The following is a 25135-nucleotide window of genomic DNA, read 5'->3' on the forward strand; positions in this document are numbered from 1 at the left end:
ATCTGGCGTCTTCGGAAAATGATTTACGCTCGTAAATCATTTTCCGAAATTTATAAAGCATTTTTTGTCAAACAGAAAATCATTTTTCGGTTGATTATTATTTTCGCCCCTACCAAACACTGGAAAATGCATAAATCATTTTACGTCGAAACAAACGGAGCATATTTTACCATGCAAATGCCTTCGATCAACTTCTAACTTCCTATGAATTGTGTCTTTTATATTTAGTTAGTATACAGTTTTTTTTAATTATTATTATTATGTATTTATATGTATTTTTAGTATAAATTAATATATCTCCTTAGAACACGTCATTCTCACATACATTATACTTTAAGAACAAATATCAATTTAATAAATTGTGAGAAAGTATTTTATTGATCAAAGATCACAAAGTATAAAGTTTTGCAAATTTATAACTACATGCTATGAGGTTATAAAGTTATAGATACAAACAAAATTCTTACAATAAAGTGTTATCTATGACTTTCATCTTTCGCTAACCCATGTTCAAAAATAGTTAAAGAGTAGATCTGTTTCGAATATACTAGATCTAAAACAAGGGTAGCCAAATATTATAGAAAAATTTATTTAAACCAGCCGTGAGAGATAGCCCATCACACCGAACTATCCAAGCTTTGAAAGATAACTCTTCACGCCTGATTAACCTCTATCGATCTCATAGATCGTTCATAAAGACAAATCTATGGAGAATAAAACTCTTATTTAAAACAAAAATACAACCAGCAAACAACAGTAGTGCTATAGAGGAGATGAATGGCACAATACATTTGTAAATAGACGGATGCATAGCGAAGAAAAACATTATTATACTCTCTAGGTTTCTTTTGGTATATTCCGTGAGCAGCATATGCTTCTGTTTTTCTTTGTTAGGGAAATATTCCCCATTTTCTTCATTGCTAAGTTGAGGTTTCACATCAACAAATAATGAACAAGCCATATAATTCATTTTCAAATGAAGTTGGAATTAATATTCAATGAATTAATCTTGTCCTCTTACGTAGTCACCACACCAGTACTTTACGATAGCAATTTTAACGTCGACTTTACACAGTCAATGCATTCTTTTGTAATATCCTTATCATTCTAGAAAGCAACATACTCGTCCACGTTGGAAAGAGAAAGATCAGCTGTCCTTTATAACAAATATAATTATTTCCCATGCCTTAATTCATAACTTATTCCAAAAATTTAAGTAGGTAAAAAATTCACTAAATTTAATTGTTAATATAGTCACTTCACACCAAATGTCCGGCAAAGATTGAAGACCCGCAAAAATATCCCAAAAATGTTAGGTGGTACATTAGAAGTAGCGGTAGTCGGAACCACTTCCGATGTTTAAGTTAGTATGTGAATTAGGAAGCTGACTATAAAGTGAAGCTAGGAGTCGTACATGGAGTTATTACCTTAATTTAGATAATCGTCATTCCCATTTCCAATTGGTAAGTGGAGTCTAGTATAGTAAGAGCTGACTGTAGGGGACAAATATAGAAGGCAGCAAGCCCCAATAAATTGCTTTCCATTGTTAGAATTTTACTCCAATGACGCAATTCCTTACACAATTCCTTATTGAACTGATTCTAGATAAGCAAAGTATTAGAGGGTTGATACTCTTTCTTATTTGGTCATGGTTGTTTGGCTGTATGCGCGGGGAGAAAGGGATGTGGTGTGTTGCGCTTACATTGGACTAGAACGATCCATCTTGGGATCTAGCACAACGAGGATCAAAATGGGGGGGGCCCTTTTCAAGTGGATGGGCCATTGATAACTGGTATGCACGAGGTCGCTGTCAATAGGGTTTAATAAGTTCTTCAGTAATTAGGCACTCCATTAATAATTTAATTAATATTTTAACACTTTCTTCAAGCGTGGACTCAACTATTTCTGAATAAATGAAGTGTAAAACGTAAAATATTTAATTAGAATAAAAAGTGAATTAATATTTTATTCTTATAAAATATGTTTGAGCTGGTCATCTAACATTTTTTTCCAATTTCTGACCTTATCAACACAAAAAGTCTTGGTAAACCAGCTAGTTGAACTAAAAAATATGGGATTTGTTGTTATGTCATTTTCGTCTATAGCTTGCAAGCAACGGCGAGACGAAAATGAATACCAAAAGAACAAGTAACTGCTACCAAATCATTAGGGTGATAACCATTTCTTTAAGATCTAAAAGCATAAACAATTCGTATTTGGCAGAGCACATGGCCACGGCGCATTGGACTTTTAAGATCATGATTCATGATGCTGCATGTTTCATCTTAATTAAATATTTTCAAGTAACCTTTTAAATATCATTTTTAAGTAAAATATAGCTCAATCTTCATAACACTGTGAAGAGGCCTTCTGAAGGTGGCTAAGGCCGTACTGAACTGATAGATTTTTTAGGTAATTAAACGCATTCGGGCTGGGATTTCCTATGCAATTGAACCTCATTAAACAGGCCGTTATCTAAACCAATCCTAATCCAACACAGTTTCAAAGAAGCAGTTTTCGGACGATTCTAATGCACAACTCTTAGATTGTCAACTCTACAAAGTATAATATTGTCTCTTAAAGGGTTGAATTTTTTTAGCATTTTTCCTCAACTTAATTTTTTAGAATACATAGTGATTAAGCATGCATGATGAGAGCATTGAGTTCGATCGAACTACTGATTTAATATTGCCTAAATTAAGTTTTAAAAAGTGGATTGTTTTTCCAAAAATGTTTTAGGACTTTGTAGGACCTTTGTTTTTCCAAATATTACAGCGTATAGTACCACATTAATGAGAACAGGAGGCTAAATCTGACTGGGTAGACGGCCCCAACCCCAACCCCAACCCCAACCCCAACACGACAATATATAATAGAATATTGAATCCTTAAACGCGTGGACCAAGTATGCAAGGCATCATCTGAAAGCTCCACTGGCTAGTGGCTTCGTTTTCTTCCTCCTTGTGTCTAACTTATATATGTATATAAGCTAGAGTCATTGATCAATGGGCTACACAGAGAGTGAAAGAGAGGTGAAGAGAAAAGCTGTTCAGATATTCGAGGAAGAAAATGGATGCATGGATCATGAGAGGGTTGTTTCTGGTAATGGCTTTTATGATTGTGGGGAGAGGAGAAGGGCAACTCGCCGAAAACTTCTACAGCTCGAGCTGTCCAAACGTCGAGTCCATAGTGCAGCAGGCAGTGTCCACAAAGTTTTCCCAGACGTTCACCACAATCCCGGCAACTCTGCGTTTATTTTTTCATGACTGCTTTGTTGAGGTAGGCTAGCTGCTATCACCGTTCAAGTCCTATATAGATGGCGATCATGACACCCACATTGCACGCTGTAAACATGCAATAAATGAGAGCTCTGAATGTTAATTTTTTACCCTGTCTGTCTATACTTAAATCAATTTCAATCAATGGACACATGCAAAAAATGAGAGCTCTGAAGTCTCCGATGCTAGCTCCAGTTAGCAAGAAAAATGAAGTATTGATCAAAGGAATTAGAAGGCAGAGTGTTTTTAGAAAGTTGTTCGTGTATGAGAATGGTTGTGTTTTTTGTTTTGAGCGAGATTATGGGCCTCCAGTGAAGAGATACGTACGTTGGTTAATTCTTAGAATCATAGTCGTGACTCGTGAGTTCCCTAATTAATTTTATAGGTGTTCCTTGATTGAGTCTAACCGTGTAATCAACTGCATCATCCACCTAGCATAAGAAACCGTTGACCGGAAGGTAACTTAATATATAAAGAAATCACATTTTGCACGTAATAGATAGAAACATCTTACCCACTAGACCACAAGGCTATCATACCCACCAGAAAGAAGAAGAAAACATGGCACAGAAAGAAGAAAAATTACAGACACTAAGAAAGTTTTGAGTTGTTTGGATAGTTTCTTCTTTGTCAATGTCAAATTATCATTAATTAATAAAAAAAATTAATCATTTAATTAGTATTTTAACAATGTTAAAACTGTTTGTACCTACCTTAGCTTAAATGATTTTCTACTCTCCGTCGTAGGGATGTGATGCCTCGGTCATGATATCATCGCCAAATTCCGACGCGGAAAAGGACGCCCCAGACAATCTTTCCCTAGCAGGAGATGGGTTTGACACTGTAATTAAGGCAAAGCAAGCAGTTGAAGAAGCATGCCCTGGCATCGTCTCATGTGCAGATATTTTGGCTCTTGCTGCCAGGGATGTTGTGGTCCTGGTAAGAATTGTTCACAAGCCTGCAAGCTTGATATATATATATATATATATAATGGATTTCCGCTTCAAACAGAACTAACACCTTTGAATTGATCCAAAACTCTCAGGCTGGAGGCCCTTCATTCAATGTAGAGCTTGGACGTCTTGATGGCCTTATTTCCCTCGCATCTCGGGTTGCCGGTAACCTGCCAGAACCTACCTTTGATCTCAACCAGCTCAACACCATTTTTGCCAAAAACAATCTTGACCAAATTGACATGATTGCACTGTCCGGAGCACACACTCTGGGATTCTCACACTGCAGCCGCTTTGCCGACCGTTTGTACAACTTTTCCTCAAGCTCTGTTACGGACCCTTCTCTGAATCCCGACTATGCCAATCAGTTGGAATCGGAATGCCCTCAGAACGTAGACCCGAGAATTGCCGTCAACCTGGATCCCGTAACACCTCAAACTTTTGACAATATATACTACCAAAATCTGGTCGGAGGAAAGGGCTTGCTCAGTTCAGATCAGGTGCTCTTCACTGACTCTGTATCTCAGTCTACTGTCATCGATTTTGCTAACAATCCTGGTGATTTCAATGGAGCGTTCGTCACGGCAATGAGGAAGCTTGGAAGAGTGGGGGTTAAGACTGGTAACAACGGACAGATTAGAAGAGACTGCTCAGCCTTCAATTCACAGCAATAATTACAGGTTCCAATAAGGAGAACATGATGATCGTGAAATAAATCAATAATATCCTGGAAGGGAATTCAATCTGTCAATTATGTATATGTTTACATACATGTGTATGCAGTCGATCAATAAATTTCTTTACATGGGGTTTTAGATATTCAATACTCTGTTGTTTCCAAGTAGTGCGTTCATAAGCTGGCAACGAATGACATGGGATCATTTGCATTCATAATTGTTCTCAGTACAAACTCAAATTTTGAATGTAGATTCTCCGCTTTGCAATCCTTCTCCACAAAGTAATTTGGGAAGAGAGTACTCTCTACCTCTAGTATGTGAATAAGCAATTCATTTTCAAATTTTATCATGTTGGTCTGTAGGCGTTACTAAGTTAAACCCAACACTGCTCGGATAATTGGCAGAATTTCTTTCGTCATACGAAGTTAGAAGTTGAAGGCATTTGCGTGGTTTTGTCATCCCACACTCATATATCATATCAAAAATTACTTTAAATTACCTTTCCATTTATTGTTGCCGACCATTCAAATTGATTACATTCTAAATTAGCATCGAGAATTTTTTGTATTTTTTTTGTTTTTGGATAAATACAAGTTGAAGAAGGATGTCAATCTTCAATTTTGGGTGAAGTAATGCTACTCTTTACACCCATTTCACACCGGATTGTGATTGGTGCACAATACTTGTACAACACAAGACACAAGGGATGAGACTCATGTGATGGGTCCCACTCACATAGGTCCACCCCATGTGTCTTGTGTTGTGCAAATGTTTGCAAAAATATTTTCCCTTTCACATCGGCTGACGTGTCGTGTTTCAAGTAGTTTTTTATGTCAGCTACTTAAAGCACATCAAGTCAGCCAATATAAAATAAGTGTAAAGAATAACATTCCTATTTGTGGTGCAAGCAATGGTAGTATGAAAAGAAAGATTTTTCGTTCAATTTCAAGACAACCATTTTTATATTCCAATTTGATTCTAAAGTCAACTTGATTGGAATTGCAAACCGCATATGGAAACATAATCCTCAAGCATGAAAGACTAATCAATTGATTGCTAGAAGATGAAAGAAACCAAGAGAGAACATACAAACAAGCATAGTTTATTCGTTTGATGAGCACAGTGGACAAAACTGACAGTAGATTTCAAACATTTCAAGCCAAACAATGTCCAAATCAAAAAAGGAAAGCATACAACAGCTCAACATTCGAAAGATAAATCAAGTTGTAGTGATCAACCGCAATGTAATGAAGAAGAGCCAAGTCTCACCCTGGAGAGAAGTGTGTTTCGAAGCATTCTCGCCTCTGCTATTGTTCTTGTGATGTATGTTTACATGGAAGAAACCTATCTTGAATGAAGTGTTGAAACACCACAATAATTTGGACAAATAATTTGGTTATGTAAGCCTAGTTGTACTTGTTTTTCCATAGAGGTGGGCATATACAATCTTGGTCCGATAAACAAGAATCATGCTTAATACAAAGGCAATAATGCAGAACCCAGACATTATCAGTGAAGTTAGATAGAAGCATATGGCACCTTCACACTTCAGTGGTTCATCCACACTAAACGTGCCTGAGAAAATTGATCCCCAATTCTGCTGCTGTTGAAGTTGTTGATGAGCTTGCTTCTCTGCTTCATGGTCATATATACTGCTAGCAATTACACCAGAGAATACTAAAGAACCGGCAGGATTTGCCAGTGTGAGGAAATTGTACAAAGCCCCAAATTTTTTCAAACCAAATAACTCGGAGGCAGCAGCTGGCACAATCGCCCAGTGAGCCCCATAGCCAAGTCCAATCAACAGTGTGCCAATGTGCATTGCCCCAGGCCACCCCATAGCAAATAAAAGATGCCCAACTGCCATAATGAGTTGTGCCACAGCCATTGCCACTGGTCTAGGATAAGCATGGTCCCTATTCAGTAAATGCCATGGATGGATGAGAAGAAGTCGTCAAAATCAAAAGTAAATTAAAGCTTAACAAACACCCAGGAGGAAATGAAATCAACTTGTACCTCACAATAACCTCAGAGAAGTAACCACCACCAATACGACCTAGAAAGTTCCAAATGCTGATCATGGACACAAAAATATGTGTGTTATCATACCCTAGAGACTGACTCATCTGACCCAGATTATCAATCACTGTCAACCCAGATCCAGAGCCCAATAGAAGTGAGAAAAATATAAGCCAAAAGTCTGCTTTGATTAAAGCTTGCATCAGGGTGAAGTCCTCCCCTCTATGCGGACCCCTCCTCCGCCTGACCCTCACCGCTCCCTCTGCGGCTGCCTGGAATAGTTTTGCTTGCAATTGTGCAATTCGCTTTTGCCTCTCTGATGCTGGAAGCAAGTCCACTTCCTTAGGCTTCTCATCTTCCAACTCACTGAATATAACCTCACTAGGATCCTGCCGAAGTCTGTCAAGTTCTTGTTTCTGTGGCTCACACAGGAGTGTCTCTTCTTCCGGAGCTCTTGGCTCTAGGCAAAAACTCAATGACATGGGAATTGCAATTGGAATCAGAAGAAGGATAAATAAAATTACCGTAAAAATCGTGATAAATGTATGGTTCAAATCGACCAGGTCTTCAACAAGCATGACTCCCATCAAATAAGCAGCCAATAGGAGGCATACACTATAGATAAATGTGAAACTTATGCCATCAGTTGGCCCGACCTGTCTGTGACCTCCAACAGGTCTGACAATGAACATTACGGCAATAACTACCATTGCTGGACCGACTGCAACCATGAATATCAGAGATGCATGATCAGGGGAATGAATCATTGCATATATCTGAGTCAAAATTGCGCCACCCAATCCAGCAAAGCCCTTTAGAATTCCGACCACAGGACCCCGACTTTTTGGGAAGTTTTGCACGCAGGAAACCAGAGCAACTGTGTTGAAGTAAGTCTCACCATTTGTGCCCACAAATATAAGAACGCACATCTGCATACTGATATCTGTTAATGATATAAGCAGTCAAGGTGGCATATAAGATTGGAAAGAAAATCTCGGACCGAGAGAACACAAGTACTAATGTTGAGCCTTCAGATAATTATCCTAACACAATAGATACTCAGAAAAAAAAAAAAAAAAAAAGAAAAAAAAAAAAAAAAGCCTTACACAGTAGGAACATGAGCCACATGTCAACTGTCCTTGATTGCAATCAAAATATGTAAAATTTATTACATCCAAAACGTCACTCTAATGGTCTCAGGGAAGTGTGCACATTTAAGATGACAACCAGGAACTAACAATGAAAGATAGAAAAAGAGAGGAAAGGAACCACCCCCAATTAAGTTGGCTAAGGCTCATTTAGCAATAAAGGCTTATGAGCTTTGCTTGCTTGTGCCAAGCACAGCTCACAGCTCATCCTTTGGACCTCAAGATTGGTTCACAGGATTTCACTTGTTGACAGCCCCACTACACTCACTGCAAAGGGCAAGTTTAGGAAAAATGATGAATTTACCAACCTAAAACCAATAGCCCTTAGAGCAAGATAAACGAAAAAATAAAATCATTTAAGTTTGGTGGAGAAAAAGAAGAACCGAATCCTTCCATCAGTTGATCTGTAGAATTGTTTTTCTTTACCGAAATTTATGTTCCTTTCTTTGGTTGGAAAGAGGCATAGAAATCCTCTTCTATCATCAAATAAAGTAATTTCATGAAGATCCACCATAAAAATTTTGAAGTCGAGATACATAGCCAAATAATTAAGCCATAATTAAAAAGCATCCCAATCCTCATCAATGGCCATTGTATATGTATTTACGAACAAAAAATCACAAACTTGCAAGAAGCAGTACCTACCTTTAAGAGAGAAATACTAGAACAGTCGTTGCAGAAGTTCAGTTTAATATTTACCATGAAAACAACTATTAAAGCAAGATGATCTGTTGACAATTTTAGAAATCTAGATTTGATTGAAGCATCTAGGAGGCAACATGCAACTGTTGTCCTCCAAGCAATAGTATACAAATAAAGAATTCAACGGAACAACCAGTTGATTGATTGCAGATAAATCAAAATTAGATAAAAGTTTCCACAAAACTATTAGCTAAACGCTTTTAAACTTTCTTCACTATTAACTCAGTGCCTTAAAACATCAATACAAAAGATGAGTTCAAAAAAGGGTAAAAACACGGCATAAAAGGAAATGGTAATCTTCTAGCTCATTGCAACTTGATTTCTTGCATTCTAAGTTAGTAAACTTAGACCCAAAAAAAAAAAAAAAAAAAAAAAAAAACAGGGATATAAATGGACTACCACAAACAGAAATCAAAGATTGAGAACATGTTAAGAGCATCTCCAATAGCTAAAATACATAGTGAAAAAGTACAAATTTCTATGTTAGAAACTGTTTTTCTATACACCTCCACCAATTATCTATTATTCTACTCTCTGTTTTATTTACATATTACTTTTCAGAGTTTTTTTTTTTTTTTTCAAAGAATAAGAGAAAGAAAGAATCAATATTTCATTGATGGAGTGGCTATTCCTGTAGCACAAAAGGTATTTTGGTTAGTCTGGAGAAAAATGGCTGATACTAGTTTAGTCTGCTGAAGATGCTTTTTACATTGCAATAGTTCTTTCAATCAAACATACAAACTATACTAAAAGAGATTCTAAAGTTCCATTTCAAAAAGGCTTTTGAAACTAGAAGCAACATCTATTTCCAACACCACCTCCTATTAATAATAATTTTCATTGACAAATCTTTTTCTTTCTTTCTTTTTTCTGTGTCTCAATCACGCAAGCAAATAAGCTCCAGCAAAGGAGATATAAAAAGAAGTGAAAGACTTGAAAGGTCATCAAACTTATAATGAATCAAAAACAAGACACAACCCCGCAATAGCAAAACAGCCAAACTCGATGATCAACAAATGAACAAAAAATTCAATAGAGAAGATAAATCTTAAAAAAGAGTAATATTGATTGAAACTCACAGCCCACAAAGGCAAAGTGGGAGATCTGCCAGTGACAACGAGCCAAACCCAGCCATAGCCAACAAAGTTCTGGAGAGCACCGACGAGGAGAGCACCCCACAAGGGCAAGACCTCGCAAAGGCTCCCAGCCAAGAAACCAACGCTGTCTCCCAAGTCCTTGGCCACCCCAAGCCTCGCAATCTGCCTCTGGTTATAGCCAAGCGATCTCTTTATCACCGGCGATATGCTCCCAAACAGGTACCCGATCCCCGCACACGATTGCAACCACATTGCGGCCACGAACACCAGCCATCTGTTGCTCACAAACGACCTCAACCTCTCTCGCCAGCACCCACCACTCATATCTTTCTCTCACTCAGTCACTCACTCTCTGCCTTTCAAAACAACCAAAGGCTTTCTCTTTACCTTGTGTTCTCACGGAAAGCTTTGAGATTTCTTTATAATACAACCAAAGCAAACAGACAAACAGACAGACAGACAGAGAGGTGGGGGATGATGATGATGATGATGACGACGACGATGATGTGCTGGGTTGGGACAACAGAGTGGCTGATTTGGCATTATGTTCATCAAGATAAATAAAGAAATTGGAACCTGAGAGATTTGCACGAACGACACACTCTGCTGATTGTAAAAATAGAAAGGAATCAACAACTAGCGAACACCATCATTGTATTGTATTCTAGTAGCGGGACAATGGTTGCTTCTTCTGTTTTTTCTCTCTTTAAAAAATATAAAATAAATTGATAACACTTTTTTCCTTTTTTTCTTTTTTTTTTTTTTCAAAACAAAACTATTAACAAACAATTCAAAAAATAAAAATATTTTTTTAAAAAAAGAAAATAGAAAACAAAAAACGTAGTTTAAAAAGGATTAACAATGGAGTGCTAAATTTTGACGGTGGTTGACAGATTCATTTGCTCGATTCTTTATAGACTATTGAGCACATGTTTTTCATTTTGTTATTGACATTGATTGATAGGCCTGATGTCTTGGTGTGAATGTTTGATATCACAAGAATTACTCATAAAAGTTGGTAACTTTTTTGACCATATGATTGTATTTCATAGAAAATTATAATTGGGTTATGTTTGTTATCTAGTTTTGGGAGGTATTTTATTTATTTATTTTATATGACAAATAAATAATCGTTTTTGTGTTTTTATAAATATTATGTGGTTTTGATTGTTTGTCAATATTTTTTGTTTTGAGAATATAAAATAAATTTTTTAACAAACATAAGCTCTTGATGATTATTATGAAAGAAAACATAATTGTTACTACCTAAGTGTGAGTTCTCAATAAACAAAAACCCAAAATTGTGTTGAAATGCATTTTTTTTCTTGAGCTAGTACTGAAAAAATACTTTTATTTATAGTTAAATAAATATCACAAATTATAGATTAAAAAAAAAAAAAAAAAGGGTAGGTAGGTATAGAATTCGAGGAGTAGATTAATGGGCTGGGGGCTATACTTCATAAAGCGAATATAATTAGTTCGGATCCCCCATTCCCTCTCTTTCTCGCCGTGTGGTCATATCAAAAATAGATAAATAAAAAAAATTAATAATAATAATAATAATTTAATAAGAATCAAGAGAATGTCATTCTTAGAGTTTAATTTAGAACCTATTAATTTTACTATCAACTAGAGTAATTACCTAGGATGATATCATAAATAGGACAATACTCCTCTCCATTTTCATTGAAATTTATAAAATTTTTTAATAGTTAAGATTTAAAATTAGTGCATCTAACGATACGTATTATATAAACTTTTTAAATAAGCGTGCAATTAATAGAGTTAAATATCATAAATAAGCCTAAGGCTCAAAGCCTCGGGCCTAATTAACATGAAGGCCATCGAAAGCTCTCTATTGGCCGCCTACCAACACCACTCCAGGTTTTTTTCTTTTTCTTTTTCTTTTGTATTGCAATGACCCGTCATCCAATTGGGTTGGGGGAAAATATGCTTTTGCAATCTAAACTTATTGAACCACTATTTTCTGTGCTTCACTTTCTCTAATTATATGTTTTTGGGGAGGACATGGTCCACATGGACATGACCAAACATTGCTAATTGGATGGTGACGTGGGAGGGAGGGAGCAATAAGCCAATAATGCAAATTAAAGACTTCTTCCGTGAACTTCTTCCCCCCCACCACCCTTGATTGGATGGTTGTCCTTTATACATTAACCTTTGCTTTTTGTTGAATTATGTTGGAATGTAGGATGATGATTGATGGCCAACATCAACGCCGAGTGAAGGGGACAATTCATACATGTGACTGCAACAATATCACTCACTTTAACCTTTTCCTTTATCACGTACGTACGATGGCCAATTTCCGCACCGAGTGAGGGAGACAATTCATTTTTGCTGACTGACTGCAAATCTATCATTCACGCCATGACTCTAGGAAACCCAAGCACTCGATAGTGCTCGGGTAATGGGTATCTCCCTAAATGCCATTTTAATCGACCAATGGTTTATGGTTAATGATATATGCCTTTAGTTTGTGTCGCCTAATTGTGCAGCAATAGTGTCACACGTCCTCGATTATTGATGTGATGTTCACAGCTAATGCTCGGTTATCTCTCTATATGCCATTTTAATCGACCGATGGATAATGATATATGCTTTTAGTCTGTGTCGCCTGCTTGTGCATACGAGGTAAGTTGGAGTGTCACACGTTTTTGATTATTGATGTGATATTTTCAGCTTATAAGTTATATCTTGTGCATACAAAATATATGAAACTCAAAAATGTGAAAGAAAACAATGAAAGTAGAAAAAGAAAGGGACATGTGAGTTTTGGAGGTGGATTGGCCTTTGAGGCTTATGTTCATCGCTTAAAAATGCCATGTAGGGTTATATCTTGCAATTACTTACTTTAAATTAATACCAATTTATTACATGTTTTATTTATATGAAAAATAGGTTGGTAAGGCAGGGCCGGCAGGCTATAAAAGATAATCAGATACTATAAATTTATTTGTTTATTTTGAAATGGATAGGATAAATTTAATTACATACATATAGAGTAAATAAATCAAAACTTAACATACAAAATATTCTAAAGATTCTATGATACTCATGCTATAACCCACAAGGCCACGATGATTGATATCTCCAAAGCATTCTAGCATTCAACTCTTGAGGTGGTCACCTAAAGTTTTTTTTTTTTTTTTTTATAAAAAATAAAATAAAATAAAAGTAAAAATTGGCACGTTGGTAAATGTGGTAAGGAGTTGTGTCTGGCAGTGACAATGTATCATATTTCTTGTTGATAAATATAGATGACTACGAGGAAAGAGAATATGATCCTCTCAATTTCAGACATTTTAATTTTTATGATTCGTATTATATTTTCATAAATTTAATGGTATTTATATTTTCACGTTATTTATTGTTGGATTATCAAAATATTTTGCTAAAAAAGTTAGAACCAAATTATGGAATGATGGTCACTGATTATACAACATTAACTTATGGTGAAATAGCGGAGGAATTGGTTTGACATACGTTGTGGAGTTGCCCGGGTGCTCAAGATGTTTGGGAACTTGGCCCTATGTGCTTTCAAAAATGCTCTTTGCTGGTGGATAATTTTGCTTTGCTGTTTGACCTTCTCTCTAAGAGGTTGAACCAAGATCAGATGGTTCTTATGGCTGTGATGGCAAGGAAGATATGGTTTAAAAGGAATGCTTTGATTTTTGAAAGCAAATTTGCTCATCCAAAATCTATCATGGAAGAGGCTACCAAGGCATGTGAGGAATTCATTCAGCTCAACTCCACCCAGCCCACACAGTCACGTCCAGCAGGGGGTGATGATGCTTCTTGGCACCCTCCTCCTCAGCATGTGGTCAAATTAAATTGGGATGCTTCCATCCATAAAGCTTCGGATTCTATTGGTTTCGGATGTGTAGCACGGGATCATCTTAGGAGCTTTTTGGGGGCGAAAGTCTCTCACCAACAAATTTTGGTGGACCCTAAAATGGTGGAAGCAATGTCGGTACACCATGCAGTCATTTTTGTGAAAGAGGTTGGCTTTGCTAGTGTGATTTTTGAGGGGGATGCACTTCAAGTTATCCAAGCTTTATCGGCGGCTCCTCCTCATTTTACATAGTATTGGGCACTTTGTTGAGAGCATACATCATGATATGGAATCATTCCGGTTTGTTTCCTTTGAGGCAAATGGGGTGGCCCATTCTCTTGCAAAAGCAATTGTTTCTCAATGTTTAGATACTAGGTGGCTTGAGTCCCCTCCTAGTTTGATTTGTACTCAACTTTTTAAGGATCTTTGTAATCCCTAGACCTTTTCTTGAGGTCATTTCCTGCTAGCTCATGGTAATAATACATAAGAGTTATGTTTCCAAAAAAAAAAAAAAGACTTATGGTGAAATAATTACTGCAATAAAAAGAGTATGTTTAAATTTATGTAATGATTTAAGACAAAAAACTCAAATAGGAAAGGATAAAAATATGTGCTAGGTAAGAATAAGTACCTTCTGTGAACAATTTGGATATCCTCCATTAATTGCTCCCTCAATCAAAAGAAATAAATTTTATAAGAAAAATAGAAATTATGAAACAAAAGTTAAAAGATACAAAACTTATAGAAAATATAATTACAAAACATACAAAAAGAAAAATTCTCCTAAAAAAACATAAAATTTTTATGGGATAATTAGCTTAAATTACAAATCACTCACTATGGTACAAAAATGTTATGAAGAGTCCTTGTAGTAAACTATAATTACGAATAACTTTCTGAACCCGTTTTCTGTCCACCAAGTTAATAGAACCAATTAGTTTGCCACGTCATGCCCAATAAAAAATCGGCACATGTCCATTACAATAAAAAAATATAAACATATTAAAAAAATAAATAAATAAAACTTAAAAAATATTATTATTAATTTTTTTTAAAAAAAAAATAGTGAAGGGGTGGCTGCTCACCGGCAGCCAACCCTTTGGAGGTGGCTTGGCCACCATATCACTATTTTTTTTAAAAAAAAAAAAATAAATAATTTTTAAGTTTTATTTATTTATTTTTTTAATATATATATATATAAGTTTGTTGTAATAGACACATGTCGATTTTCTATTGGGTATGAAATAGTAAACTAACATAATCTGTTAACTTGGTGGATGAAAAACATGTTCAAATAGTGATTTGTAATTATAGTTTATCACAAGGACCCTTCATGAATTTTTTATACCATAAAAAATGATTTATAATTTAGACCAACTTAAAAAATTAATTATGCAATTATCCCAACTTTTATTTGGAGCCGAAGTACAAGAGCCGAGAGTAAGAAGCCCCGGTAACAACAAAATACGACCGCGAGAGAAGGGGGGGATCCAACGACAACAAATTGCCGCAACAACAGAGATTACCTGTGATGTTTGGATCTAGTAGTTGTTTGTCCTTGCAATTTGTTACTGTCATTTTCTGGTTGGGCTTCGGACCTAATGCGTCGGGTTGTTTGCAGTACGACAATGTACAATTTGCAAGTATTTGAGTGTGTCTTGGCCGCCGCTACAGCCAACAGTTACAACATCAATTATTTCAAAATCCATTGTACCAAACGGTCGTATGTCCCCCAGCCACGTAACTCTTCTTATCTAAAACATTTCCCGTTTTCGGTCTTTAATCTTCACTATGGCAAATCGCTACAGCCAACAGTTACGACATCAATTATTTCAACCAAACGGTTGTATGTCCCCAGCCACGTAACTCTTCTTATCTAAAACATTTCCCGTTTTCGGTCTTCAATCTTCATTATGGCAAATGATATATATATATATATATATATATACTCATTTTGTGTAGACATTCAAACAAGGAGGAATTTTTTCAAATCAAACATCATCAATAACTTATGTAGTCTTAGCGAGAATATAAGTAGCTTCATTACGACCTTTGGTTACATGGACAAAAGAATATGTTCTGAAGAATTTCACCTCATTTCGAAGTGCTTTTTGAAGGAGATGCACTGAATGTTATTAAGAAGGTGAATTTTAATCCACCTTTTCGGTCATTTGGTTGAAAGTATTCGCTGATTCATAGTTAATCTCTAATAATGAAACATTATTTTCCAAATACATCAAAGATTCGTATATTCTGTTAAGGTCACGTCGCATTGACTAGGCTATCTGGTCCTTTTAATCTGTAGCATTAATAATTTAATCGTGCCTAAAAAGCGTCAAACAGGTCAAACATTTGCTCAAGTGAAGGACACAAGGAGTAACCACTACAATTATGCACAACCAATTTGATGTGGGCGGTGGGAAAAGCAATACAATAATCAAAATACCTAACTTATACGTGACAGCGAAAACGAAAGGATGATAATCGCTTTTTGGAAGATACTTTTTTAAAAAAAAAAAAAAAATTTATTAATTAATTTATTATTTTTTGAAAACGAATAATGCATATAAAAGTTAAAAAAAAGTTTTGAATATATATTTTCAGTTATTTATTAATATTTTATGTTTTGAAGAGTGAAATCAAATGAGAGAAGAACATAGTTTTAACAAACAAAACAAAATGCTTGGCATCGATGCTTTTAGAGATTGTGTTGAAAAAAAGTGTCACTAAGGGACACATGACATTTTTAGAGATCGTGTTGAAATTTTTTTTTTTACAATTTAGTTTGTAGAAAATTTATGTTATTTTTATTGAAATAATTAAACCAAATTCTCAGTTTAATAGACTTGATAAAAAATCAACCCAATTTGAAAAAAAAAAACTAGAGCTTATTAATGCATAAAATCCTATCAAATCTATTATCTACGTAATTAAAGACTCGTTTGGGTGCGCGATTTTTTAAAAAATATTCAAAATTACGAATATCGAGAGAACATGTATTTTAAAATCTTGTTTGGATGGTTTAGAGAACCCGAGACAAAATTAAAAAAAATTTGAGTAGAATTTGTATTCTAAAATAACAGCATTTGAAAAGTATTTAAAAAATAATTGTCACCTAAACATGCTTTAAGGATATTGGGCTGGAATAGTAGTTGGGCCTAACGGGAGGTTCTAGTGTTCCGCGAATTTCTGCGCCTTGGATATTCATCCGGGTCATTCCTATTTCCTCACATGATCTATTTAAGAGGCCCCACAAAATCCAGGTCCACCCCCATTTGCAATTCCAAAAGGTTGCACACCCATAAGCACGAGAGAGAGAGAGAGAGAGAGAGAGAGGGGCTCAAAAAAGGCGAGAATGAACCCAGACGAGGTGTCAAGGGCGTTCGTGGAGCACTACTACTCGACGTTCGATTCGAACCGAGCGGCGCTGGCGAGCCTGTACCAGGAGGGTTCCATGCTGACCTTCGAGGGCCAGAAGATCCAGGGCTCACCGAACATCGTGGCCAAGCTCACCAGCCTCCCCTTCCAGCAGTGCAAGCACGCCATCACCACCGTCGACTGCCAGCCCTCCGGCCCCGCTGGCGGTATGCTCGTCTTTGTCAGCGGCAATCTCCAGCTTGTTGGCGAACAACACGCCCTCAAGTTCAGTCAGGTATTTCTTCAAACACCTAGCCATCACACACACGCTCACACATATCCACACATTTTGTTAGCCATGGACTGCCCCCTTCTCCCTGGACATTTGAGTGCGTGAAATGTTAAGTTAATGCTTGTTGCCGAAGGCGTAGCCATCGATTTATGCACATTTAAGCATATAATAATATACCGCGAGTGAAAATCAAACCTTTGATTGCTTAGACATGTAGACATGCTTCCTAGTGATTTATGGGCATCATTGTTTCAGTTTATCTCCATGCAAGTAATCTGCTTGGGATAGAAGTTTTTTATATTCATATCTACATGGTACTCCAAAAGAATTAGTAACCATTGGGCCTTCCCGCAATTGTTTATAGAGCCCAATTTAACTCGTATGCATCCAATATGGGAACTCTCACACATTCCCATATACAATACCTCCACAATCTAATCTCGGGTATCACCTTTTGCATCTCGGTTGTAGTATATGTTGAATAAGGAAGACATGAGTGTTTAAGAGTGTCTTTGGTGAGTCAGTAGCAAGATCATTACTTTGCAGTACTGCAATATAGTATAGCTGGTGAGTTTGATTGATCTTTTGCAATGTGAAACTTTTGGAAAGGAGAGGGTTTTGCCAAAACCTGGTTACTGATCTGCAGCATTCTTGGAAAGGGGAGACTTTGGGAGTGGTGTGTCCACATTTTGTCCACTAGGGTGGTGGGCACTTGTTATTTGAGTGGGGAATTGATCACTTGTCAGTGAAGGTATTTGAGTTTATGCTGCTTCACACTCTATTGTAATTGTTGTCTTCTAACTTTGTTTCATGCCTGGTTTTTCTGTAGATGTTCCATCTGATACCGACACCGCAAGGAAGCTTTTACGTGTTGAATGACATTTTCCGCTTGAATTATGCATAAGCAGTGTTAAGACCACTCAGGAGTCTGCATTGTTTGTTGAACATCGAATATTTAGACCTGTTCGTCTAATGTTATTTAGCTTTTATGCTTTTGGAAGGGGTACTGTAGACTTTATCTATGGTTGGCTACTTGCTTGTTTTCTATGTTTGTTCATTTTAAAGTATGCTATTTTGATTGCGTGCATTGATTTAAGCAGTCTACATGTTTCAATTTCATATGAATGAACTGCCCCATGCATTTGGATAAAAGGATGTGATATTCATACCGGTCATCCTTTTAAGTTCAGATGCAAGCATTAGCTTGGAAAAGTTCCACGTTTTTTGTACTTGGGTAAGTTGGGATCGCTAATCTTGCTTTAGGGTTAGTCAAGATGGCTGGTGTTCTAACAATGCTTCTTTATCCATGGTGTATTTCTCAAACTTCTGGGTTACCCCCACACACCACCTATCCCACGAGTCTTCTCTTCTAGTTTGGTTGTTAAGGTTGGATTTGCTTTGAATACAACAATGGGCATTATGTTATGCTTATTTGTCATTTTAGGGAGAGGGGGTTAGCTTGGATGTGATGTTTAAATCCAGATTGCTGGATATATTTGCTTCTAGATTGGGCTGAATCAAACAAACATTCATTGTTCATATCAAGTTGTGCTGAGAATTTGTTAGGAGTATTTACTAATAATTTAGGGGTGTCAATTTGTGTTTGTGTGTCGAGTTTTTGTAGTGTTGAGACATAGGTATAAGATTATATAGGTTAACTTTAACCCGACCCAGCCAATTTAATTAAATTGGTTAGATCTCACAACCTTAAATCATTTATTTCATGTTGGGTTTGTGTTGGGTTCGTGGCTCTTATAAAATATTGTCGGTCCTAATGGTTATTTCTTGGGTGAACGAAACAAATATTATCAGAAGTCTCATTCTAGGACGGATGAGACTGCAAATTTAGCTAGGGTAAGGAAAAGTTATATGTTTTCAATAATTGGAGGGGGGTATAAAAAAGTGCTCTCAAGCACCTCCTTCTTGGAGAGAGAGCAAGTCAGAGTTTGAATGGTCCCGATTGAAACTTTGTAAGAATCATTTCTTGTTATACGTCTCAAACCAAATCTAGTTTCTGGCCACAAACATCCACATTTCCGGTAGCCCACCTGAAATGTATCTCACTCTCTCTCCTACCTACTTTTCATTATAAAAGCGTGCATAATAATGCATAACATGATTATGCAAAACATGATTATTGAAAATGAACGAAATACTGATGATGCTAGTGACATTAAATATGAACAAAATGATGAAACTCTCTATATACAAATTTCTCACGAGCATACCCTTAGATTTCCGAAGTTTATTGAAAGGCATGTGAACATTAGAGACGGTCAAACTCATTCTCAGCTGCAGTCCAACCTTATCAAGCACATGTGGTAATTGTGCATGATCAATCTTAATAATTATTATATATATATATCAATTGCTTTGTTTTTTGTTGCTTTGCTTTCATAAATTGTGTAATTTTGCTAGAATATTGAACTGGTGTAACATTCGTATGGTGTAGCTCAAAGAATATGTGGAAATTCAATATTTTTTCTTAATTGAGTGTTGGCAAAAATATAATAAAAAAGAATGAGAAATAATGTGACGTCACACATCGCATGAGAATAGGGATGTGCTTATATGTATAAACACACTTTTCTTGATACAACGCGTTTTAAAGCCGTGATGGTCATGAATTTATCAGAACTCCGCAGTTAAGCGTGCTTCTGCGAGAATAGTACCAGGATGGGTGACCTCCTGGGAGGTTTGGTTCGGAGAGAGCAAAAAACGGATAATATTGTATCATTAGGGGTAGATCGTTACAAATAATATGTTAAAGGATTTATTAACCCTAATTTAATGGATATGTTTGTATTTGAAATTATTTAAATCATATGTAAAGCTCTATAAATAGAACGTTATACTCATATCAAATATTTCAAAAAAGTCAATTTCAACAAATTCCTATTTTGGCTCTTGTCAGAATTTCACTCCAAATTTGGCTCACAAATTTCATGAGTTATTGAATATTTAATCATTTATCTCTCATTTCACTTTTCCTCTCTCCTCATTTGTTAGGAGTGATTGCGTAAAACTAATAAAAAAAATTAATATTTAGTTGAAATAGAGAAATATTGAGAGATTTTGATGTAGAAAGTTTGTTAAAAGTCACACTTAAAATAATAAAAGTAGATTTTTAGCTAAAATTCGGAGAAAATTTGAAGAGCTCACTTGAGATGCTCTAAGGCTTTAACGTGTGAATGTAGGTTATGGGCTGAACCACCTTAATCTCTATGTTTTTATCTCTTTATTTTATTGTTAGTTTCTATATAATATTTAAATGGAAGTAAAGAGTACAATAAAAAATTTGTTGTAGAGAATATAAAAGAATCAGTCTCTAAAATAGAGAGTTATACTTTTATCAATAGCTACTTTAACTTTTATCGTTGAAAATGCTTTGAAAACCATCGACAAAGTAGACTATAATCGTGTGGGGATAGCCAACCAACTCCTAATGTGGGGCTTTACTTAAGCCACTTTAACATAGTGGTGGAGTGATCATGGGGATAATGTATGAAAAGCCACCACCAGAATATTGATCTCATAAAAGCAATCAGAAAGTGCTTTTGGGCCAGCATGTTATAAATGAAAATGCTAGAAACGCTCATATTTTATTTGGATAAAGATTTCATTCGAGCAGGGTAGGAGGAACTTCCCCAGACTAAATATATAAAAATGTCGTGGCGTTTATATATATATATATACATTTAATTGCGATGACAAAGTTTCTTAAAAATGCATTTGCTATTCCAACTTTATTCTCGCAATTATAAAAAAAGGTTAAGTACCTTTTTGTCTCATGTGGTTTTAAATTTTTATTTTTTGCTCTATGTGCTTCATTTTTTTTTTTTTTTTTTTTTACCACAGAAGGTACCTGTGCCATGGGAAAAGATGAAAATGATACCTCTATCTAATTTTTTGCCCAAAACTAACGAATTTTCACGTCATCGACACATAATATGCTTAAAATTGTGACACATGTCCCCAGATGCCACGTAAGTCGCCACATCATCGCGATGACGTGGCTGCCCTTTTTTTTTTTTTTTTTTTTTATGTTTAACATGGCGTTGCTATGAGTAATTCTAGACGTCATACCCATGTTCTTTTTGCGTCTCTCTAATAATGATATGATTTTTTAAAAATCATCATTTGATCAAAATTCAATAAGATCAATCACTAGTTCAATGGTAATTTTAAAAGTCAGATCATTATTACAAAAACACGAGACAAATATGAATATGACATTTATAATTACTCTGTTGTCATGTCAGGGAGCAGAGTGAAAGTGTCTGTAGCAGGTTATAAATTTCTTCCAACATCAGCAAATAGTGTGGGAAGAAATAGTGGAGATGTCATTGTTTAATACATTGAGCTTAAATAATTTAGAAATGTAGTGGTAGTTTTCACATGATGGGTTTAATTTTCTAATATAAGACTGCAGAGAATTGGTTGGCAGGGGGACAAACGCCCCTGTATGAGTGTTACCTCCGAAGTTTCCTTCGACCGTAGGTCCGTAGTGCATGTGAGGTTTCAAAACTTTCAAATTTGAATCCGAATAGCTTGATTCTCTAATCTTCACTTTGACACTTTTTCCCAGTCATAAGCTCCTTGTCGCTTCCTCCCAAAGCAAGATCGACCTCACCTTTATATTCATCTTTCTTTTGCAATTCTATGGCCACTAATCATAGCCTTTTAAGAGTGGCGATCGAGGTGTAAACAGGGAGAGAGAGAGAGAAAGAAGGCGAAGATGTCGGATTGGGGGCCGGTGTTCGTTGCGGTGGTGCTCTTCATCGTGCTCACGCCGGGGTTGCTCATTCAGGTACCAGGAAAGCACCGATTTATAGAATTCGGCAGCTTCCAGACAAGTGCGATTTCCATACTGATTCATTCCATCCTCTACTTTGCACTCATATGCATCTTCTTGTTAGCTGTTGGAGTCCACATGTACATGGGCTCGTAGCCCCCACATCTACAAGTTCCCAAGTTCCTACGATTGGTGTGTGCTCTTCTGTTTGATATAATGTGTCTGAAATCAAATTATTTGTACTGCAGGTTTACGATTTCTCTGTCGATTTCACCTATTAATGGAAAATGGTTTGTTTCTGAGTGACTGATTGGCTTTGTTGAAATATATGAAAATATATTATATTTCATATTTAGTTGATATTGTAATATTCTCTATTTATGATTTGTCGTAATCAAATCATGGAGATTTGATTACCATGCTTGTATTCACTCTAAACCCTATAAATAAGGACCTTTGTATTGTAGATAGTACGATAGAAATTAAGCACAATGTAGTCCATTATATGCTTCCGCTCTTTCTTCTCCCTCTCTCTTATTTTCCCCCCTTTATTGTCTATGTTCTAAATTGTACTTTCAACATGTTCTCAGCAATTTTAACATGGTATCAGAGCTATCTTTCCTAGGCCTAAACAGTTTAGTCTTTCCTTGTCCATCTACCGTCAAGAGTTTCTGTCTTTGAAACTCCACCCCTCCAAAGTCATCCAAACACCTTGCTACCGGCGCCAATCCAAAGATATGCTTCTCAGCCGCTAATATCACCATCATCGTTCATGTCATGCACCGCCCAAAGATTCTGCCCGTTTAGCCATGCATCACTACAGTCCTCCAACCACATCGAAAGTCAAGCCAACAGACAGATCTTCCATTGTTCGTCCCAAATATGCCCAGAAAACCTCCTTCTGACCATCCACGTGCTCTCACGCGCCACTAGAAGTCCCTGTAGGTTTCTCACGCCCTCCACGCGCCGCTACTGGCCACCACACGCCGCTTCTCCAGTCATCTTTTGCCGTGCAGACCAGTTCCGGGATCAAAATCCACCGATCCACCTAACCCTCTCAACCACGCGCCTCCACGCGCCACCTCTACTTGCTGTGCGTGTCCTCCACGTGCCAATTCTCACATGTCTAGTTTCCGTGCGTCACACAGGATCCCAGCCCGCAATTCCTCATGCACTTGCGCCATACTGAATCCCAGCCCGTTTGTCTAACCTGTACCTGTGCCACACCGGAACCCAGCCCGCGGTTCCACCTAAACTGCGCCACACCAGATCGCAGCCCTGAGGGCTCACAGGTTTAAGGTGCTCCTACATGCACCAGATCTGAACCCATCCAATGGATTTTTTTTTTTTTTTTTTTTAAAAAAAATAAATTAAATTAAAAAGAGGCCAAGTTGTCCATATTATTCTAGTCCTTTGTTGACTTCTTATTTTGGTCATTGACCCACTTTTCTTTTGGCAAGGTATTCTCTAAAACCTATGTCATTTTCAGTCCATAGTTGGCTCATTCTTTTTGGCTCATAGATGGCCCCACATATTTTCTTTCGGCCCACAGTTGGCCCGCAATCGGTTCTAGCCCCATCACGCTTACTGAATTGCCACATATTTTCTTTCGGCCTGCAATTGGTCCTAGGCCCATCGCGCCTACCAATTTGCCACATATTTTCTTTTGGCCCGCAATCGGTCCTAGGCCCATCGCGCCTACCGAATTGCCACATTTTTTTTTTCTTTTGGCCCGCAGTCAGCCGCAATCGGTTCTAGGCCCACAATGCCTACCGATTGCCTTTCACACAAAAAAAAAAAAAAAAAAAAAAGAAAAAAAGAAAAAAGAAAAAGGAAGTTTCTTTTTCCAGCTTCAGGCACAAGTCAGCATTCATCAATTTTCACCACCAGCTGTCACTTGCCGCCTGCCAGCCTTCGCCAGCCTCTTGTCTCCTCCAACAGCATCCGTCAGTCTTCACCACCAGCCTCCGGTTTCTATTTTGCAAACTCAAGCTTCCAGAATCTTCCACCTTGAGTTTGAGGGGGGATGTTGAAATATATGAAAATATATTATATTCCATATTTAGTTGATATTGTAATATTCTTTATTTATGATGTGTCGTAATCAAATCATGGAGATTTGATTACCATATTTGATGAAGATTTGATTACCATGCTTGTATTCACTTTAAACCCTATAAATAGGGACCTTTGTATTGTAGATAGTATGATAGAAATTAAGCACAATGTAGTTCATTATATGCTTTCGCTCTTTCTTCTCCCTCTCCCTCTTATTTTCCCCGCTTTATTGTCTCTGTTCTAAATTGTACTTTCAACATGGCATCTAAATTATTTCAACAGGCTTGTATATATATAGTTCTTAATCACTCAGATTTACCTGATCCAAAAAAAAAATCTAATTCCACAGATAATTCACAGGACCCCGTGTTGAAAATTAACTCATGGGTAATATGGAATTACTAATGATTTGAATTAACAAACTAGAAAGTCTTAATGATTTGAGTTAACCAACTAAAAAGTCATTGGCTGTCATGCAAATTTCCAAGGTCCCCGCCCTTGGTTCCGTCTCTGCACTTATATTTCATTTTAGTGATGTGATACTGTCTATCAACTCTTGGAATATTGCTTCTATCGAGTCTTGCTAGCCTAGAGTACGGAGTAGAAGCAATTTATTTTGTAGAGTAGAAGCAATGTTTGGATTGAATTGAATTGATGAGGGCTGTGGTGAAACAAAGCGAAAGTTAAGCAATTTTCAACTTTCAACATGTTGTGTGTTAGTGTGTACTTTCTAACCACAGCCCAGATAGAGAAAGACGAAAATATGTTATATTTGTGCGCGTCTCAAAGTCTCAAATGCGCATTAAAACCCCCCTTTGCTCTGTGCTTAATCGTTTCCATGGTTACAAGGTCTCTTGGAAACCCGTTAATTTTGAACATAACCTATCAACTAATAGTGCTACG

The 25135-nt window shown here is 36.6% G+C and overlaps 4 protein-coding genes across 6 annotated transcripts; 3 read left to right on the forward strand and 1 right to left on the reverse strand.

The window, feature by feature from the left end:
- The first annotated feature begins 3004 nt into the window (after positions 1-3004).
- LOC133860033 (peroxidase 51-like) lies at positions 3005-5055 on the forward strand. The gene is made up of 3 exons (XM_062295663.1): positions 3005-3279; positions 4026-4217; positions 4324-5055. Exons 1-3 carry the CDS (start codon positions 3070-3072, stop codon positions 4903-4905), a joined length of 984 nt encoding a protein of 327 aa, XP_062151647.1. The 5' UTR covers positions 3005-3069; the 3' UTR covers positions 4906-5055.
- A 933-nt stretch (positions 5056-5988) lies between these two features.
- Positions 5989-10475, reverse strand: LOC133860036 (protein NUCLEAR FUSION DEFECTIVE 4). 3 transcript variants are annotated; one of them, XM_062295665.1, is made up of 3 exons: positions 9857-10475; positions 6925-7856; positions 5989-6824 (listed from the first exon to the last, which is right to left on the reverse strand). In XM_062295665.1, exons 1-3 carry the CDS (start codon positions 10196-10198, stop codon positions 6305-6307), a joined length of 1794 nt encoding a protein of 597 aa, XP_062151649.1. In that variant the 5' UTR covers positions 10199-10475; the 3' UTR covers positions 5989-6304. The 3 variants fall into 3 exon arrangements, with proteins under 3 accessions (XP_062151649.1, XP_062151650.1, XP_062151651.1); XM_062295666.1 differs by having other exon boundaries at positions 6925-7863; positions 9857-10051; XM_062295667.1 differs by having other exon boundaries at positions 6925-7870; positions 9857-9991.
- Positions 10476-16991: 6516 nt separating this feature from the next.
- Positions 16992-18466, forward strand: LOC133860037 (nuclear transport factor 2B). Its single transcript, XM_062295669.1, has 2 exons — positions 16992-17382; positions 18209-18466. Exons 1-2 carry the CDS (start codon positions 17086-17088, stop codon positions 18281-18283), a joined length of 372 nt encoding a protein of 123 aa, XP_062151653.1. The 5' UTR covers positions 16992-17085; the 3' UTR covers positions 18284-18466.
- Positions 18467-21817: 3351 nt separating this feature from the next.
- LOC133860039 (uncharacterized) lies at positions 21818-22476 on the forward strand. Its single transcript, XM_062295671.1, has one exon. It carries the CDS (start codon positions 22118-22120, stop codon positions 22328-22330), a length of 213 nt encoding a protein of 70 aa, XP_062151655.1. The 5' UTR covers positions 21818-22117; the 3' UTR covers positions 22331-22476.
- Positions 22477-25135: the final 2659 nt, after the last annotated feature.

Source organism: Alnus glutinosa, chromosome 2 (genome assembly GCF_958979055.1).
Source record: "Alnus glutinosa chromosome 2, dhAlnGlut1.1, whole genome shotgun sequence".
Lineage (NCBI taxonomy): Eukaryota > Viridiplantae > Streptophyta > Magnoliopsida > Fagales > Betulaceae > Alnus > Alnus glutinosa.

Excerpts from the sequence above, each read along its gene's own strand:
- LOC133860039 (XM_062295671.1), top strand. The coding sequence starts at position 22,118 with ATGTCGGATTGGGGGCCGGTGTTCGTTGCGGTGGTGCTCTTCATCGTG.
- LOC133860033 (XM_062295663.1), top strand. The coding sequence starts at position 3,070 with ATGGATGCATGGATCATGAGAGGGTTGTTTCTGGTAATGGCTTTTATG. Across the intron at positions 3,280-4,025 it reads TTCATGACTGCTTTGTTGAG|GGATGTGATGCCTCGGTCAT; the intron begins GTAGGCTAGCTG and ends TCTCCGTCGTAG. Across the intron at positions 4,218-4,323 it reads CCAGGGATGTTGTGGTCCTG|GCTGGAGGCCCTTCATTCAA; the intron begins GTAAGAATTGTT and ends CAAAACTCTCAG.
- LOC133860037 (XM_062295669.1), top strand. The coding sequence starts at position 17,086 with ATGAACCCAGACGAGGTGTCAAGGGCGTTCGTGGAGCACTACTACTCG. Across the intron at positions 17,383-18,208 it reads ACGCCCTCAAGTTCAGTCAG|ATGTTCCATCTGATACCGAC; the intron begins GTATTTCTTCAA and ends GTTTTTCTGTAG.
- LOC133860036 (XM_062295665.1), bottom strand. The coding sequence starts at position 10,198 with ATGAGTGGTGGGTGCTGGCGAGAGAGGTTGAGGTCGTTTGTGAGCAAC. Across the intron at positions 7,857-9,856 it reads CCACTTTGCCTTTGTGGGCT|ATGTGCGTTCTTATATTTGT; the intron begins GTGAGTTTCAAT and ends ATCAGTATGCAG. Across the intron at positions 6,825-6,924 it reads TTCTCTGAGGTTATTGTGAG|GGACCATGCTTATCCTAGAC; the intron begins GTACAAGTTGAT and ends TTTACTGAATAG.